Source organism: Macrobrachium nipponense, chromosome 18 (assembly GCF_015104395.2).
Source record: "Macrobrachium nipponense isolate FS-2020 chromosome 18, ASM1510439v2, whole genome shotgun sequence".
NCBI lineage: Eukaryota > Metazoa > Arthropoda > Malacostraca > Decapoda > Palaemonidae > Macrobrachium > Macrobrachium nipponense.
This window is the reverse complement of record NC_087211.1, coordinates 49,288,889-49,304,329: the sequence shown is the minus strand read 5'-3', so window position 1 is coordinate 49,304,329 and position 15,441 is coordinate 49,288,889. Positions and strand designations below refer to the sequence as shown.

The following is a 15,441-nucleotide window of genomic DNA, read 5'->3' as shown; positions in this document are numbered from 1 at the left end:
AGAGTGTGTGTGAGTGGTTTTGGTCCAAAAAGTTTATCAGTAGATTGTAATTTAATAACAAAACTACTTTCTGTCATATTAAAAATAATCATAATTTTCCGCTATAGCAAGTTGATGAATGTTCATATACACGATCCACAGCGAAGACATACGTCATTGTGCGATATATGTGGAAAGAGATTCAAAACTGCCAGGCAACTAAGGAGTCATAAGGTACTTATTGTTCTCTTTCTTTTGAATATTTATGGTAATACTGTACAAAGAAATTTAAGTGTACATTTACAGATATATTATGAAAAGTTATTTAATTTGGTTGTTGTTTTGGATTCAGTAGGGATCATCATCGATGTGAAACAGTTTCAGCTGATGCTTTTATAATATGAGAACAAGTTTTTTTTTTAGTTTGGGGTGAAGCTTTTTGAAAATGGTTCTGTTAAGCATTATGAAAGTAGCAGGGCCTCTTTCAGTGTGAATCATCATTAAAAACATGATTTTTTAATTTGAGAATGCATGTCAATCCTACCTGTATTTCACAGGGAGTTCACATGAGGAAGACAAACTCACCACAGCTTCAGTGTGAAAAGTGTCAACGGCTGTTCTCAGACAAGAGAATGTTGCGAAACCATATGGAGTCTGTCCATAATAAAGTTAAACCTTTCCTGTGCAACTATTGTGGCTATTCGACAGCATCACGATCTACCCTCAAAATGCACATGAGACAGCATACAGGTAACTCAAGTTGATTCACAAGTTAAAGAGGAGGATACAAAATGACGTATTTTGTTTCTGTAAAAATTTGTCATTGTGTAGCTCAAAATTTTTAGTATCTATTTCCCTGTTTCTTTGAATGCTTTGTATTTGCAGTCGACAGGATTTTTGCAGATTTACTTTTTCTATATTCACACATGTTGGCAAGAGCATAATTTTATTTTCGGTGGGTGGTGAGAAATCATGTAATAAATGTATGGAAATCGCCAGTTCTTAAAACATTTTGGTCCCTTAGTTTTTACCAAATCTAGGGATGCCATTTGCTTAAACATAATTAATATGAAATTTTTATTGATTTTTAGGTGAGAAGCCTTTTGCCTGTGAGAAATGCAGTTATCGCACTGCTGACCACAATTCCCTTAGACGTCACAGAATGCAGCATTCTGGTGTTCGACCGTATCGATGCCCATACTGCGATTATGCATCTATACAAGCAACTACATTCAAGGTTCATATAAGAGATAAACATCCTTGCTTGGGTAGGTAATTTTTGCTTCCCACCATTTTGCTTCACTGCATAAAGTAAGCATTCCTTTCTTTGGAAAGCAATCACTTTTAATTCATAATTCAGAACTGTGACAGTTTGAACTAGTAAAGTAAATACTGTACATATCAATCCATGCAATCCAAGCATTGAAAAAAATAAATTGTGAACAGTGTGGCAGGTCATGAAAAAGTGAAGCTGGTGGGTAATGAGTACCTGAAGTCAGGTGATGTTTTCTGTAAAACAAAGATTTGCAGAGCCTGGAGACATTTTTCTTTAAATATCACAAGTGTGGGCATATGGGTGTGATGAATTCTGATAGAAGAGCTAAGTTTCAAATATTGTATAGTATGTAGTACATAGAAATAGAATTTGGAAAAATTTTCTGTTCTCTATAATTTTGTCAGTTGAACAGTATAATTTTTTGTTAAATGTTCATATTTCCAGCGGATGGCATAGTCTTCACTTGCGGAATATGTAGGTTTGAGACTATAAAGAAAGATAATTATTTGGTTCATGTTGCTGGACATAGTCGAAGTGAAACCAAAAAAGCAGCTCGCCCAGCAACTACTCCTCCAGTATCAACAAACAACAGAATTCAACCTGGGGTAAGGAAGCATGTAGTTAGGACTAAGAAATATATCACCTCGTGTTGTGTTAGAGTTGGGTTTTAAGGGGAATATTCTTACAAGACTTTGTATTTGTGAGGCTGCATTCACAAGAAACTGCCATTTTTTTATGTAACCTATTGACACACAATATTTTGCTTTGTGATTCTTATTCAATTAAAATACTAATTTTAGATTGTGGAATACTTGTTTGAAAATTAAAAATAGAATTGTATCTCTACTGAATTCATGATTACTGAAACAAAAATAGCTTTTCTCTGAAGAGTATTGCCTGCAGTGGAGGAAAGATAACTCTAGGACAAATTGCTGCACCTAAGGCAATTATTGTCCGTATATTTAAGTTTTGATCAGTTTTAAATTAGCTTAGGAAGTACTACTTTTAAAGTGTTCTCAGGTACAGTAATTGGAATCAACACAACTGGATTGGGGAAAGTGTGAATTTTTATAATTTTTTTCCTCATGTAAGATAAGATACTTAGGGAAACATTATTGTGGCATTCTTCTAAACATTGTTTTTTGTGTGGGTTTATATATCTTGATCATTTTAATTCAAAAATATTTAGCTCTTCTAATTGTGTTTTCTTATTTCCTGACAGACAATAATAAGTGCCACACCTCTCCCCCATGTTGTGAATATAGATGTTGAAAGTGGGGCAGTTACTGTTGAGAGTCCTCAAGCGAACCAGTATGTTAATTCAGTTACTGTCCAGGTAAGGTACAGCTTGGCTCATGAAATAATCTCTTAATTGTATGATTTAAAGGGTGCTGACTGCTGAATTTCAAGGAATTATCAAATTTCAGTTATTAACAGTTTTCAACTGTTTTATGTCTAAATAAAAATATCCAGATGCAATAATGCAAAAAAATTTTTAGATTGGTTTATTGACAATTTTGTTAATTTAAGAATCGTCTGAATACGCAGTATTCACGTCTTAAATTCCCTATCACGGTCAACAAACGAGGTTCAAGGCTAAGGTGAGATGGTGAAGTTTGGTTATCAGTCAGTTCGATCTTCATGCCAACTTCATGCAAAGAACCAGGCCTCAGGGAAAGCAGATGTCATAATGTGTTGCAATTCTAGGAACGATACTATTCTATCTAATGAGGATCTTGAAGAAATCTAAAAGGAGGGTGAAAATGTAAGGGTCTGGTTTTCCCAGGCACTATATCTTTGTTTATTAGAGAAGATCTTCACAAATATATACTCTCTTCACCTGAGGGAAGACACATTGAGAACGTCTAGGTATTGGGTCATGATGATATTCTCAGAGAGTAGTGTTCACAAGTTAAGGTCATATTATTTCAGTTGAAATGCGGTCTGTTTCATACTTGTCTCTGCTGGTTTTTAAGATGTCAGTAGCAATGGCTTCAATTTTTTCCAATACACTTATCAGTTTATCAATATGTTCACTGAAAGTATTTGTTACAGTAGGTAGCAGCTTAACTAATTCCATCCACCCTCATCTTTCTAGTCCTTTTATCTTGTATATAGTATTTAGAAAGTAAAACTGTACCGAACAATTGCAGTAATAAATTATTAATTATGGAAGATTATTTTTTCATAAGTGTGATATTTTAGATCTTCACTGATAAGAGGGCTTTAGAGATCTTGGAGATACTGTCTTAAAGATTTTAGGAACTTCTAATTTATCAATCTTACTGAAAAATATTACATTACATCCTTCTTCAGTGGGAATTGAGCATGGGAAAATTAGAAGGTAACAATTCCAATAGCTCCTTTTGATCATCCAACTCAAGTAAGAGAAAGAGGTGATATTTATACTGTAAAACCACTTAAATTTTTATATCTTCAGTTATCATAGCATCTTGTATATCATTACTCATGTAAGTTGACTTTGATTTGTGGGTGTTACATGCTCAAAAATTGTTTCATAGATCAACAGTAGTGAATTAATAAATTAATTTCAGCAGGATGGTCTAGAGACACAAGTCCCAGGGCAGGTTACTGTGGCTGGTGACCAGTACATATATGCAGCAGTGGACTCCTCGATGCTTTCTAGGGTAAGTGGTTGCAGCATGAAAATATGATAGATACATTTTTAATTATAAAAAGCATTATGAAACTTCTATACATCAGATTTATCTTTTTTATACTTTATTGTAGTATACTACTGTTCAGGTCTTTCTTGACCAGCATATCTTAATCTCCTGTATATAAATCCTTCTTTGTAGAATCTTCCAAATTCCCACATATAGAGAATTTCTTGTGTCAGATTATCAGACAACATTACTGTCATACTTTTTAATTAGGTTATGTTGTAGAGCTATACTCCTCAGAAAATCAGTATTTTCTGTTTTGTGTGAGAATCCTCTTAGCTTAGTAGATACACTGAATTTTGCTAATTTTTTTCTCTTTATTTATTGAAGGTAAGGTCAACTGAAGGTGTAGTACACATTACTCCAGATGTAGTGGCAATACCTTTGTCTATGGCAGGTGATTCAGGAAGTGCATCAGCCATCCAGGGTCTAGTCTATGTAACTACTAGTAATCAGGTAAGACATTTGTTCATGGTCTGTGCAATGACCATTTTTGTTAAAGGTTTAGAGCATTATTATTTTTTTTAAGAAAATAAAAACACATTGTGGAAGTATTTCTAGTATCTATTGAGGAATAGTTTCACAATACAAATTGCAGTTTCTTTTATCTGATCTCGTAGGGGGGGCTGTGCCATCAGTGGTGCACTGTAGGCATTACTTAAGGATCTTTGCAGGCCTAAATTTCATATTCAATTCAATTCAGTTCTTTTATCTGATATCAAAGTATTCGGATACAATATGCATCTGTGGGTTTTTCTTTCATCAAGTATTCCTGTGAAGCAATCCTGGTATCAGAGACTTTCTTATAACAGTTGCCACCAGTTGTGACTTGATTATGCCCTTTATTCTCATAAGTTAATTGACAGCCATTAGGTGGCTATAGTTAAGGTGAGCTGAAATGGATCTGGAAGGCATAGTAATAATGGTATGAAGATGGCTTGTTTCTCTTGAGGTTAATAACTATAGAAACCGGTTTTTTTACTTACAAGTTAGTCTCCATGGAGGAAGCAAATGCACCACAAATACATGGTACATATTACTGTAGCTGGGTATATGCAGCATTAATTTTGCCCTCATCTTTTATGCTCATTTTCCTTTTCTAGTATTGACCTTCTGTTTACTGGTTGGCAGGCTCATATCATTTGATATGGCTTTGTAAGAAACTAGTTAATTATGATAATAAATAATGGTTTGTTCATGCCACTTACCTGACAGATATATATATAGCTGTATTTTCTGACGTCCGACAGAAATTTCAAAAACTCGCGCACACGCAGTGGGCGGCCAGGTGGTAGTACCCATTCCCGCCGCTGGGAGGCGGATATCAGGAACCATTCCCATTTTCTATTCATATTTTTTTCTGTCGCCGGTCAGTAAACATCTGTTTACAGACCTCTGCTCAGGATTTTTTGGAAATTGACTCGCTTTTAAGTATCTGATTGATTTTTTTTTGGTATTGAATTGGATTGTTGAATTGGCATGCGCGATAGTGGACCATTTTTTTTTTTTTTTTTTTTTTTTTTTTTTTTTTTTTGATTTTGGATTGACTTTTCTCTATAAGATATGTCTGGATCAAGTGTTGTGAGTTTCAGAGTGTGTGTGAGGGCTGATTGTAAGGTGAGGCTACCGAAAGCATCGGTAGACCCCCACACAGTATGTATGAGTTGTAGGGGGCTTAATTGTTTGATTGATCATCGGTGCAATGAATGTGAGAAATTGACTGATGATGAATGGAGAGGCATATGAGTCCTATCGCCTTAAATTGGAGCGCGATAGGATCAGGAGGTCTTCCTCAAGGAGTGGTTCTTCCAAAGGTAAGACTAACGTTTCTCCTGCACTAACACCTGTAGTGTTTACAACCCCTAAACCTGTGTTGCCTTCGGGCTCTGATTCTGTGTCGGGAGGAGCGGATGCTCTCTCTATGATTTTGGAGTCTCTTCGCACTCTGGAGACCAAAGTGCAGCCTTAGAAACTGGCTCGGTGCAAGTGTGTGATCGTGCCCCCAGTGTTGTGGAGGGGGCGTCAGATCGGCCCCATAATGCCTCTAGGCCTAGACCTCTATCAGACTCCCAAGACCCAGGGAGGAGGTATGTCGAAAGCCGCAAGAGGGTTACGGGGGCTTCCCACCGATCTGGCGTCCCTTCGCAGACCATGTAGCAAAGACCCAGGCTGCCAAGGGACCGTGCACGAGCACGCGTCATGAAGGAGTGCTTCTCGTCCTCCGAAGCGTCCTCCCCGCGCAAGGGGTGGAGCGCTCGGAGAGACTCTCGTCCGTTAAAGAGGACGTTCTTGCGGAGGACGCTTCACGTCCTCTTTCGCCGCTTTCGTCGGAAGACGCTTATGATGTCTTTCCGCCTCAGAAGAGAGGTAGGATCTCCTCCGATGAGGACGCTAGGTTGCGCGCACAGGCGCGGTATACCTGAGAAACAGGTAGCTGTACCTGTGAGAAGGAAGGAGGCGTCCCCTCGCCCCTCGTCTTCTTCACAGGACCAGTCCTGCTTCCTCTGCTCATTCTTCTCCGACGAAGAACATTCTTTTGTCCCTTCAGGACCAGCTATCCTCGCTTAGGCTCAGAGGGACTCGCCCAGCAGCAGTCGAGCCTAAGCGGAGGAAGGACCTTAGACTGCCTGTCAAGAGGACTAAGCAGTCCTCCGTCTCCTTCACCTACTGCGTCTCGTTCGCGATCGCTTCTCCTTTCAGCGATTCGCCGATCTCGTTTCGTCTTTATAGAAGGACGTTACGTCAGGACGCTTTTGAAGACGCTCTGTACGAGGACGCTCGGCAGGACGTTCGGCAAGACTCTCGTCAGGGACGCTTGTCAGGACGCTCGTCAGGACGCTTGGCAGACGCTAGGGCAGGACGTTCGTCAGGACGCTTGGCAGGACGCTAGACAGGACGTTTCGTCAGGACGCCTCGCCAGGAACGCTACACAGGGCCGCTCGGCAGGACGCTCTCCAGGACGCTAGACAGGACGCTTGGCAGGAAGCTCGCCAGGACGTTTCAGGCCTCCCCTTTCAAGACGTTTTGGGGATTCTGAACAAGAAGTCTTACCCCCAGACGCTATTTTACGCGCTCAGGCACGTATGCCAGCGAAGAGAGGTAAAGACGCTTCTCGGCAGGTGAGACTGCCGCGGAAGGCGCTGAAGACGCTCGTCCTCCTCAGGACGCTCTACCATCAGCGAGCAGTAAGCGTCTTAAAGAAGACAGCCGTAATAAGGCTGCATCTTGCAAGGATAGGGGTGGTCCTTTGATCTTGCTAAGACCGCCAATAGGACGCCTTCTCCTGACAGACGTTCTCCTCTTCCGTTTAGAGAAGAAGGAGAACTAGGTAGTTCGGCTGAATCGGGTGAAGAGGAACCTGCTACAGCCCCTTCTATCTCGGACTATAAGTCCTAGTTAGACTCTTGCGTTCTTCTTTTTGAGGACAAATTTCAGCCGCAGCTCCCAAGTCTCCTCCTTCACAGTTTTCTTCATCGAAAACTGGGAAAATCCCGGAGTTTGTAGAGATGAAACTTCTCTATCAACGAAACGTGCTTTCAAGAAGCTCCAGGATTGGATGATAAGAAGGAGAGACCAGGCAAGACGACCTTCGCCTTGCCTCCTACTAGACTTAGTGGTAAAGGGGGCATTTGGTATAAGACCAAAGACGAAGTGGGAGTTCGTTATCCCTTCTTCGGCTCAAGGAGATTTCTCCAGCCTTGTAGACTTACAGAGGAGGTCGCTTTTACCCTCTGCCCAAAGGTAACTTGGACCGCGTCGGAGACTGACCATCATTTGAAAGGTCTGCTCAGGACGCTGGAAGTCTTCAACTTCCTTGACTGGTGTTTGGGAGTTCTGGATTTGCAAGCGAGAACCCAGAAATCTCTTAGTCTGGGGAGCTGTCCACGTGTTGCCATGTATGGACAAAGCCGTCAGGGATGGTTCGGAAAGAGCTCGTATCTCACTTTGGAACAGCTTTGTTAAAAAAAGAGAGCTTTGCTGTGCAACTTCACAGCTCGTTCGGTGACGCCAGCTCAGAAAGCGGATTTGTTGTTTTCGCCTCTTTCGAACCATCTCTTCCCCCAGACTTTGGTAAAGGACCTGACGAACAGCTTACAAGAGAAGGCTACTCAGGATCTTTTGGCCCAGTCTACAAGACGGATCGGCCGTACCTTCAACCTCTTCGGCTGCAGTTCGTCCGCCGAAGAAAGTAAAGCCCTTTCGTGGGGCTCCCCCCTCGAGAGCAGCTCCTCGAGGGAGAGGGTTTTCACGAGGAAGAGCTTCTTTTAAGACAAAGCCTTCCAAGTGAAAAGTATGTCCTTCAGACACCAGTCGGAGCCAGACTGAAGTATTTTGCGGGGAGCGTGGAGAGAGAGAGACACGGAATCTTGGTCCCTCAAGATCGTGGAGCAGGGGTACAAGATCCCCTTTTTGGATCTTCCTCCTCTTTCTACGACTCCCAGAGACCTTTCTCCATCCTACCAAGGAGAAAAGAAAGAAAGTCTTGTTCGATCTCCTTCAGCAGATGATCGACAAAAGAGCGGTGGAACAAGTCGCGGACCTGGGTCTCCAGGTTTCTACAACAGAATCTTCCTAGTACCAAAGCAGTCGTCAGGTTGGCGTCCAGTTCTAGATGTAAGCAGGCTCAATCTTATCGTGGAAAAGATCAAATTCACGATGGAGACGCCTCATTCTGTTCTGGAGCGTTGAGACCGGGCGACTGGATGGTATCCTTGGACTTGCAGGACGCGTACTTCCACATCCCGATCCTACCCCTTTCAAGAAAGTATCTAAGATTTGTCTTGAACAACAAAGTATGGCAGTTCAGAGCGATGTGCTTCGTACTGACCACGGCTCCGATGGTGTTCACAGTAGTGATGAAGAAACGTAGCGAGGTTGGCTACACTCTTCGGAATAAGAGTTTCCCTATACCTCGACGACTGGCTGATCAGAGCGTCGTAGAGAGAAGTGTCTGAAGGACTTGCAGTTCACTTTAGCCTTAGCGAAGTCCCTGGGACTTCTGGTCAGCCTCGAAAAGTCGCATCTGACCCCAACACAGTCCATCGTGTATCTGGGGATTCAGATGGATTCAGTGGCTTTTCGAGCGTTTCCGTCCCAGGAACGTCAGCGGCTAGGCTTAGAAAAGATCTCAGCCTTTCTAAGGAAAGAGACTTGCTCGGCGAGGAATGGATGAGTCTGCTGGGGACCATTTCCTCGCTGGAAAGGTTTGTTTCCTTGGGAAGACTGCACATCAGGCCTCTCCAATTCTTCTTGGCAGACGAGTGGAAGGCCAAAAAGACGATCTCGATGCAGTATTGAGAATATCGATTCCGATCAAGAACCACCTAAGATGGTGGTTGGACCCTCAGAAGCTTCAAGAGGGCGTGTCCCTAAGTCTTTTGAGCCCCGACCTAGTGTTGTTTTCAGACGCTTCCATCACAGGATGGGGAGCAACACTAGGGGGAAGGAAGTGTCAGGCTCCTGGAGAGGGGAACAGGTAGCCTGGCATATAATGTCAAAGAACTGGCAGCAGTATTTCGTCCCTGCAGTTCTTCAGAAGAGTTTGGAGAACAAGATTGTTCAGATAAACTCGGACAATACCACAGCACTCGCTTATTTAAAAAACCAGGGAGGAACACACTCCAGAACGTTGTACTCCCTAGCGAGAGAGATTGCTGCTGTGGGCAAAAAGGAAAGAGGTAACGATCCTGACGAGATTCATTGCAGGTGTGCAAAACGTCAGGGCAGACCTTCTCAGTCGTCGGGACCAAGTCCTTCCGACGGAATGGACCTTGCACGAGGACGTTTGTCGAGACCTGTGGACGCTGTGGGACGTCCACTGGTCGACTTATTCGCAACATCAAGGAACAAGAGACTTCCTCTTTTACTGCTCCCCGGTCCTGGATCCAGAGGCAATCGCGGTAGACGCTTTGCTTTGGAATTGGACGGGCCTGGGACCTATATGCCTTCCCACCTTTCAAGATGCTGGGGGAAGTCATGAGGAAGTTTTGCGGCCGGTCGGAAGGGACAAGGTTAACCCTGATCGCTCCGATGTGGCCAGCGAGAGAATGGTTTCACAGAGGTCATGTCTTCCTTCCGTAGACTTTCCAAGGACATTGCCCTGGAGGAAAGATCTACTCAAACAGCCTCACTTCGAAAGGTGGTTTCACCAAAACCTCTCCGCTCTGAGTCTGACTGCGTTCAGACTATCGAAAAGTTGGCCAGAGCGAGAGGTTTTTTTCGAAAGCAGCTGCGAGAGCAATCGCACATGCGAGACGTGCTTCCACAAGAGCTGTTTTTACCAGGTCGAAGTGGGCTTCCTTCAGGGCATGGTGTAAAAGGAGGGAGTTTCATCTTCCTCGACCTCTGTGAACCATGATAGCTGATTTTCTGTTATTTCTCAGAAATGTGCAGAAATTAGCGGTCCCTACCATCAAGGGGATATAAAAGCATGTTGTCAGCGGATTTTAGGCACAGAGGCCTAGACCTGTCTGACAACAAGGATATTCATGACCTTTTGAAGTCTTTCGAGACCTCGAAGGTTTCTCAAATGAGACCCCCTTCATGGAATCTGGATGTAGTCCTGAAATTCCTTATGTCGAACACTTTCGAACCGCTTCAGACAGCGTCTCTTCGGAACCTGACAAGGAAGGCTCTTTTCCTAACTTCTCTTGCGACGGCTAAGAGAGTTAGTGAGATTCAAGCGTTTAGCAAGTTAAATGGCTTCAAAAGGGGACAATGCTGTCTGCTCGTTGAACCCATCTTTCTTGGCGAAGAATGAAAATCCACCTTCGAACCCTTGGCCGAAGACTTTCCAGATCAAGGGTATGTCAAGTCTGGTGGGCCAAGAACCAGAGAGAGTCCTTTGCCCGGTAAGGGCTCTCAAGTTCTACGTGCATAGAACTAAAGAGGTTAGAGGTCCCTCAGGTAACCTCTGGTGCTCTGTAAGAGGCCAGAGTTACCTTTATCGAAGAATGCTGTGGCTTTCTTTCTAAGGGACACCATTCGGGAGGCTCATTCATCTTTCCAGAAGACTGATTTGAGCCTCTTCCGAGTAAAAGCGCACGAAGTACGAGCCGTCGCTACCTCTCTTGCCTTCCAAAAGAACATGTACAATCAAGGACATCCTCGATTGTACCTTTTGGAGGAGCAACTCCGTCTTCGCCTCACATTACCTAAGGGATGTGAGAACGATCTATGACGATTGTAATGCACTGGGGCCATACGTTTCTGCGGACACAGTATTGGGGTCCGGAAGTAGCTCTTTCCCTATTCCTTAGTTAGGTTAAGTTAGGTTGTTGTGTTTTTAGGTTGTGGTGAGTCTTATGTGAAGATCTCCCATCCGTTAGTTAGTTTTAAGGGGTTTCTGTGTATAGTTGGTCAGGTGGTGGTCAGTTGCTTCGTTGCCCTCATTTGTATGGCCTCGATGATCTTGTCACGCTGAGGTCTCGCACCCGTTGACAGATCATCCAGAGCGCACCAGCACTACAGGTCTCCACCTGGCTGGCAACTCTGTAATTAAGCAAAAGCAGCCTTACGTGACAGTAATCACATAGTCTACTTTGCAAAACAGGTAAGGAACCAAGATGTATATCATCTACTTAATTTTAGTTTCCCAAAAAATCCTATTCTGTCTTTTCTCACCATCCAAAGGTGTGATTCAGCTATATATATATCTGTCAGGTAAGTGGCATGAAACAAAATGTTATTGTTATTATACATTAAGTTTGTTCATACTTACCTGGCAGATATATAATTAAAGTGCCCGCCCTCCTCCCCTCAGGGGACAGAGGCATTAATAAAAATATGAATAGAAAATGGGAATGGTTCCCTGATATCCGCCTCCCAGCGGCGGGAATGGGTACTACCACCTGGCCGCCCACTGCGTGTGCCGCGAGTTTTTTTGAAATTTCTGTCGGACGTCAAAAAAAAAAATACAGCATATATATATCTGCCAGGTAAGTATGAACAAACTTAATTGTATAATAACAATAACATATTAGTAGACAGCACTTTGAGAGAACTGTGCTGGAGACAAAAAAAGAAACCAAATTCAGTGTGTAGAAGTGAGAATTGAAAGGCTAATTGGAGGGGTTGCTGTGGTAGTGTTTTAACACTCGCCCCAGTTCTATACCGACACCTTTTATTTAGGTGAGCGAGTCAGAGACTTCTGACATGTCCAATTTAGCAGTTCTCTGGTATCATAGCAATATTTTACTAGAAATAGTGCTAAAGAGGACACATTTGACGGAGCGACACGGCTGAGCCCAGAAATAGATTTTTCCTACGTCAAAATCCCTTTTTTGGAAGTATAAGCATAAAACAACAGGACAACAGTTTTAAGCATTGGGGAGGTAAATTTTTTCTTTTAGAAAAGTTGGACTGGTGCTTATATATAGAAGGGTCTTGTAGAAATGTTGGACTGATACATATGTCCACAAAAAAGGCCTTTTAAAATTTTGGACTAGTGCATATGTACAAGAGAAGGGATGTGAAGAAATTATACATAAATTGCTCCATCAAACATTACTGCTCATGTAAACATAATTTGGTCACTACCATTATTAAATTATTGTTATTGTCCCTCTTCCAAAGTATCAACTATAGCATTAATGTCACTGGTGTACATGCGTAGGCAAGATATATGGAGACTTAGTTACCATGGGCTGTACAGTCACCTAAGAAAGAAGGACAGTTAAAGAATGTGGGAGCTTCTGCTGGGGCAGATTTCAGGTTGTCTTCTACCCTTCTAATGCATCAATTACTGTCTTCCACAATGGCTGCTCAAGATTATTCACCTTGCTCAAATAACTTTATGGTGTCCTTTAACCATATTTTATTTAATTTGACCAGGGGTAACTTTGGGCAAGAATTATTATTATTATAAAGCTTTGCAACTAGATATTGTTTATCCTCATGTCCAGGAGTATCGTTGCAAATAGTTGCCACTACAATTTAATTCCAATCCTGAAGTAAAGAAATACAACAACAGCAACTAAACTGATAATGTATTTATACATTGTAAGACTAGTAGCTCTGTATGGATGTAACTTTAACTCATAATGTGCACTTAGTACAGAAGCTGCATACATTCAAATATACAAAGCTAAGAATAGCTCAACATCCATTGCCTGACACAGTGTCCCTCAGAAGGCATCATAATTATATACTTGAGAGGTATGTCAGAACAATTATTAATCTCAAATGTCCTAAAATCCCAAAGGCTGTGGATGGCAGGACACAGCACCTGAAGGAGGAAAAGAAACCATATTCCCTAAGAAAGCTGAATTATAATATGGTTTGCTTATCTTTAAGGATGGAAGAATTCTGAGGATTGTAGCATGTAGAACCAATATTATTTAATGAATATAATTCATGATTGCTGATTTATGTTGACCAACTTGATCATTTATATCCCATGTTGTTTATCAAAGGATATTGTTAGTACTAAGTAAATGAACTTTGTAATTCATTTGACTTTTGGTTTGAAGTGCTTACTACATTTTCAGTCGGATATTAAAAGAAACAGTTATCCACAATTTTTCTTTTTAAACTCATTACATATATATATTTTACTTTATTTTTACAGGGAGGAGAGTGAAGTCTAGAGAGCATAAACCTTGTCCCTCATAGTACAGTATGTTGAAGCATCATGAAAAATGTGAAAGACAGTAATTGCCAGACAGTTTTGTGTTTCTCCAAATCCAAACACTAGAGAAAGTCAGGTGATACAAAAATGCTGCCCTCATTGCAGCACAAGCTTTAAGTAAAATAATTGCATGATGGAAAAACATGTTTAGCTAGTGCAAATTTCTTGTGCAATTGTGGATGAAGAATGAGCTTTATTACTTAAGAATAATGTCTTTTTACAAAACCACATTAAAGTATGCTTGAAGCTTTCATGGTCTTAGGTCACAGTAGAGAAACTTTGTAAACTGTGATATAACAGTTAAAGAGACAGTAAGGAGTACTTGATTTATCAGTGTGTAAAGTGTTGGTAACACATTGGTACAAAAGTTATCATTAGAACCTCAACATTCATTTAGTGCATATTTTGATAACTGTGTATTTAGTATATTTATTGGAATTTTCATAATCGTCCCAACTTTAAAAGAAGGCACTGCTGTGATTTTGACCTTGGTGTTTTCATCCTAAAGGAAAGGGAGATTTTTCTTATTTTTTTTTTTATATTAGTGGTAATTCAGCAGAAATGTCCTATGTTTTGATCTATAAATAGTAATATATATTCAGGGATTCAAATATTTTCTACATGAGGAAATTTGACAAAACTCAACAAGTATTGTGAACTGTGTTGTCTTTACATCAGTTAAGTTATGAACAGGGAATACTTGGCTTCCATTCATCTTGGTGTGCTTTGTAATTGTGTGTTAGTTAAACCGCAAAGGAAAAGTTCGGGAGCCATTTCTGTGTGAGCTAAGTTGTGAAGTCCAGTCTTGAAAAGGTGACCAGAAATTGATGAAGATCTTAAAGGATCTTTGTTCAAGTTCTTTCCAAATGACTTAAAATATAATATATGCTGGTTGTAATATAACTCTGTGAAAATTAAAAGCCTGTAGTATTTTGAATGCCATTTGCTCAAGTGTGTTGTGAGGGAGAAATAGCCAGTGCTTCTCATAATGATAAAGACTTGAGGTACTATGTACTGTCTTCACAGCAAAGCAGCTGATGGAAAATGAGCTTGTAGTTTTAGAATACGTATGTAATTTCCCTATTATACCAAATCCTAGTCATTCCTTTCACGTGATTCATTAAGAAATTAAATTGAAAATGTTACTTTCGTATTGTGTTCATAGACTTAGAAGTATTAGTAGTATAATGTGTTGCTAATGACATTGTTTGAAATGGTTTACACAAAGAACATCTACTGAAAAACATGCAGCAGCTATTCATCTTTCATCACTGATTACTGTATTGTATTAGAGTAATTTGCATAATTAGGAAAGCATTTGTTTTTGCTTGATTCAATTCTCAAGAATCTTAATATTTAGTTTTTAAGAGATAATGGATGTGCCTTGGACATACTGATGAAACCTGGCACTTCAATAATGTTTGGTTCATTACAATGATGGCTGTGATTTAGTGTGTAGTTTGAGGTGATATATGTTGTACAGCACTTTTACATACAATTACTGGATTACTTCTGAAAGGTGCTATAGCTTAGCTGTTGACTGTAATGCCCTTTCTGGATAACAGGGACTGTGAGATTCCATTTTATTTTGACTTTGATTAGGTAGTATCTTATTCTGGTCTGGTATATGTTAGCACCTAACTTAAACACGACTAGTTAAATATAAAATTGTTCCTTTGGAAATACAGACCAGGGCTCTTTATGTAGGAGTATCCCTCATCACGAGCTGGATATGGCTGTTGAATCTTTAAAAAGGTGGGTAATTGATTGGCAAGTGAGTGGGGGAGTCTGGTGCCAACTTGCTGTGAGCCAGTACTTTTTCTTTGGCCATTGTCAGGGAAGAAAAACAAAGTGTGAATAATGAAATTGTGAAG

At 40.9% G+C, this 15,441-nt stretch overlaps 1 protein-coding gene across 3 annotated transcripts in view; it reads left to right on the top strand.

Annotated features, from left to right (window-relative positions):
• LOC135197034 (uncharacterized) overlaps nucleotides 1-15,435 on the top strand; it is a 25,952-nt gene extending 10,517 nt beyond the window's left edge. For 2 of the 3 annotated variants that reach the window (XM_064223941.1, XM_064223942.1), the window contains exons 4-11: nucleotides 102-213; nucleotides 537-729; nucleotides 1,071-1,247; nucleotides 1,700-1,860; nucleotides 2,478-2,591; nucleotides 3,811-3,903; nucleotides 4,270-4,395; nucleotides 13,508-15,435. In XM_064223941.1, the coding sequence (XP_064080011.1) occupies nucleotides 102-213; nucleotides 537-729; nucleotides 1,071-1,247; nucleotides 1,700-1,860; nucleotides 2,478-2,591; nucleotides 3,811-3,903; nucleotides 4,270-4,395; nucleotides 13,508-13,519 (988 nt within the window). In that variant the 3' untranslated portion in view covers nucleotides 13,520-15,435. The remainder of the gene's footprint in view (nucleotides 1-101; nucleotides 214-536; nucleotides 730-1,070; nucleotides 1,248-1,699; nucleotides 1,861-2,477; nucleotides 2,592-3,810; nucleotides 3,904-4,269; nucleotides 4,396-13,507) is intronic. The other variant, XM_064223944.1, reaches the window with a different exon arrangement.
• Nucleotides 15,436-15,441: the final 6 nt, after the last annotated feature.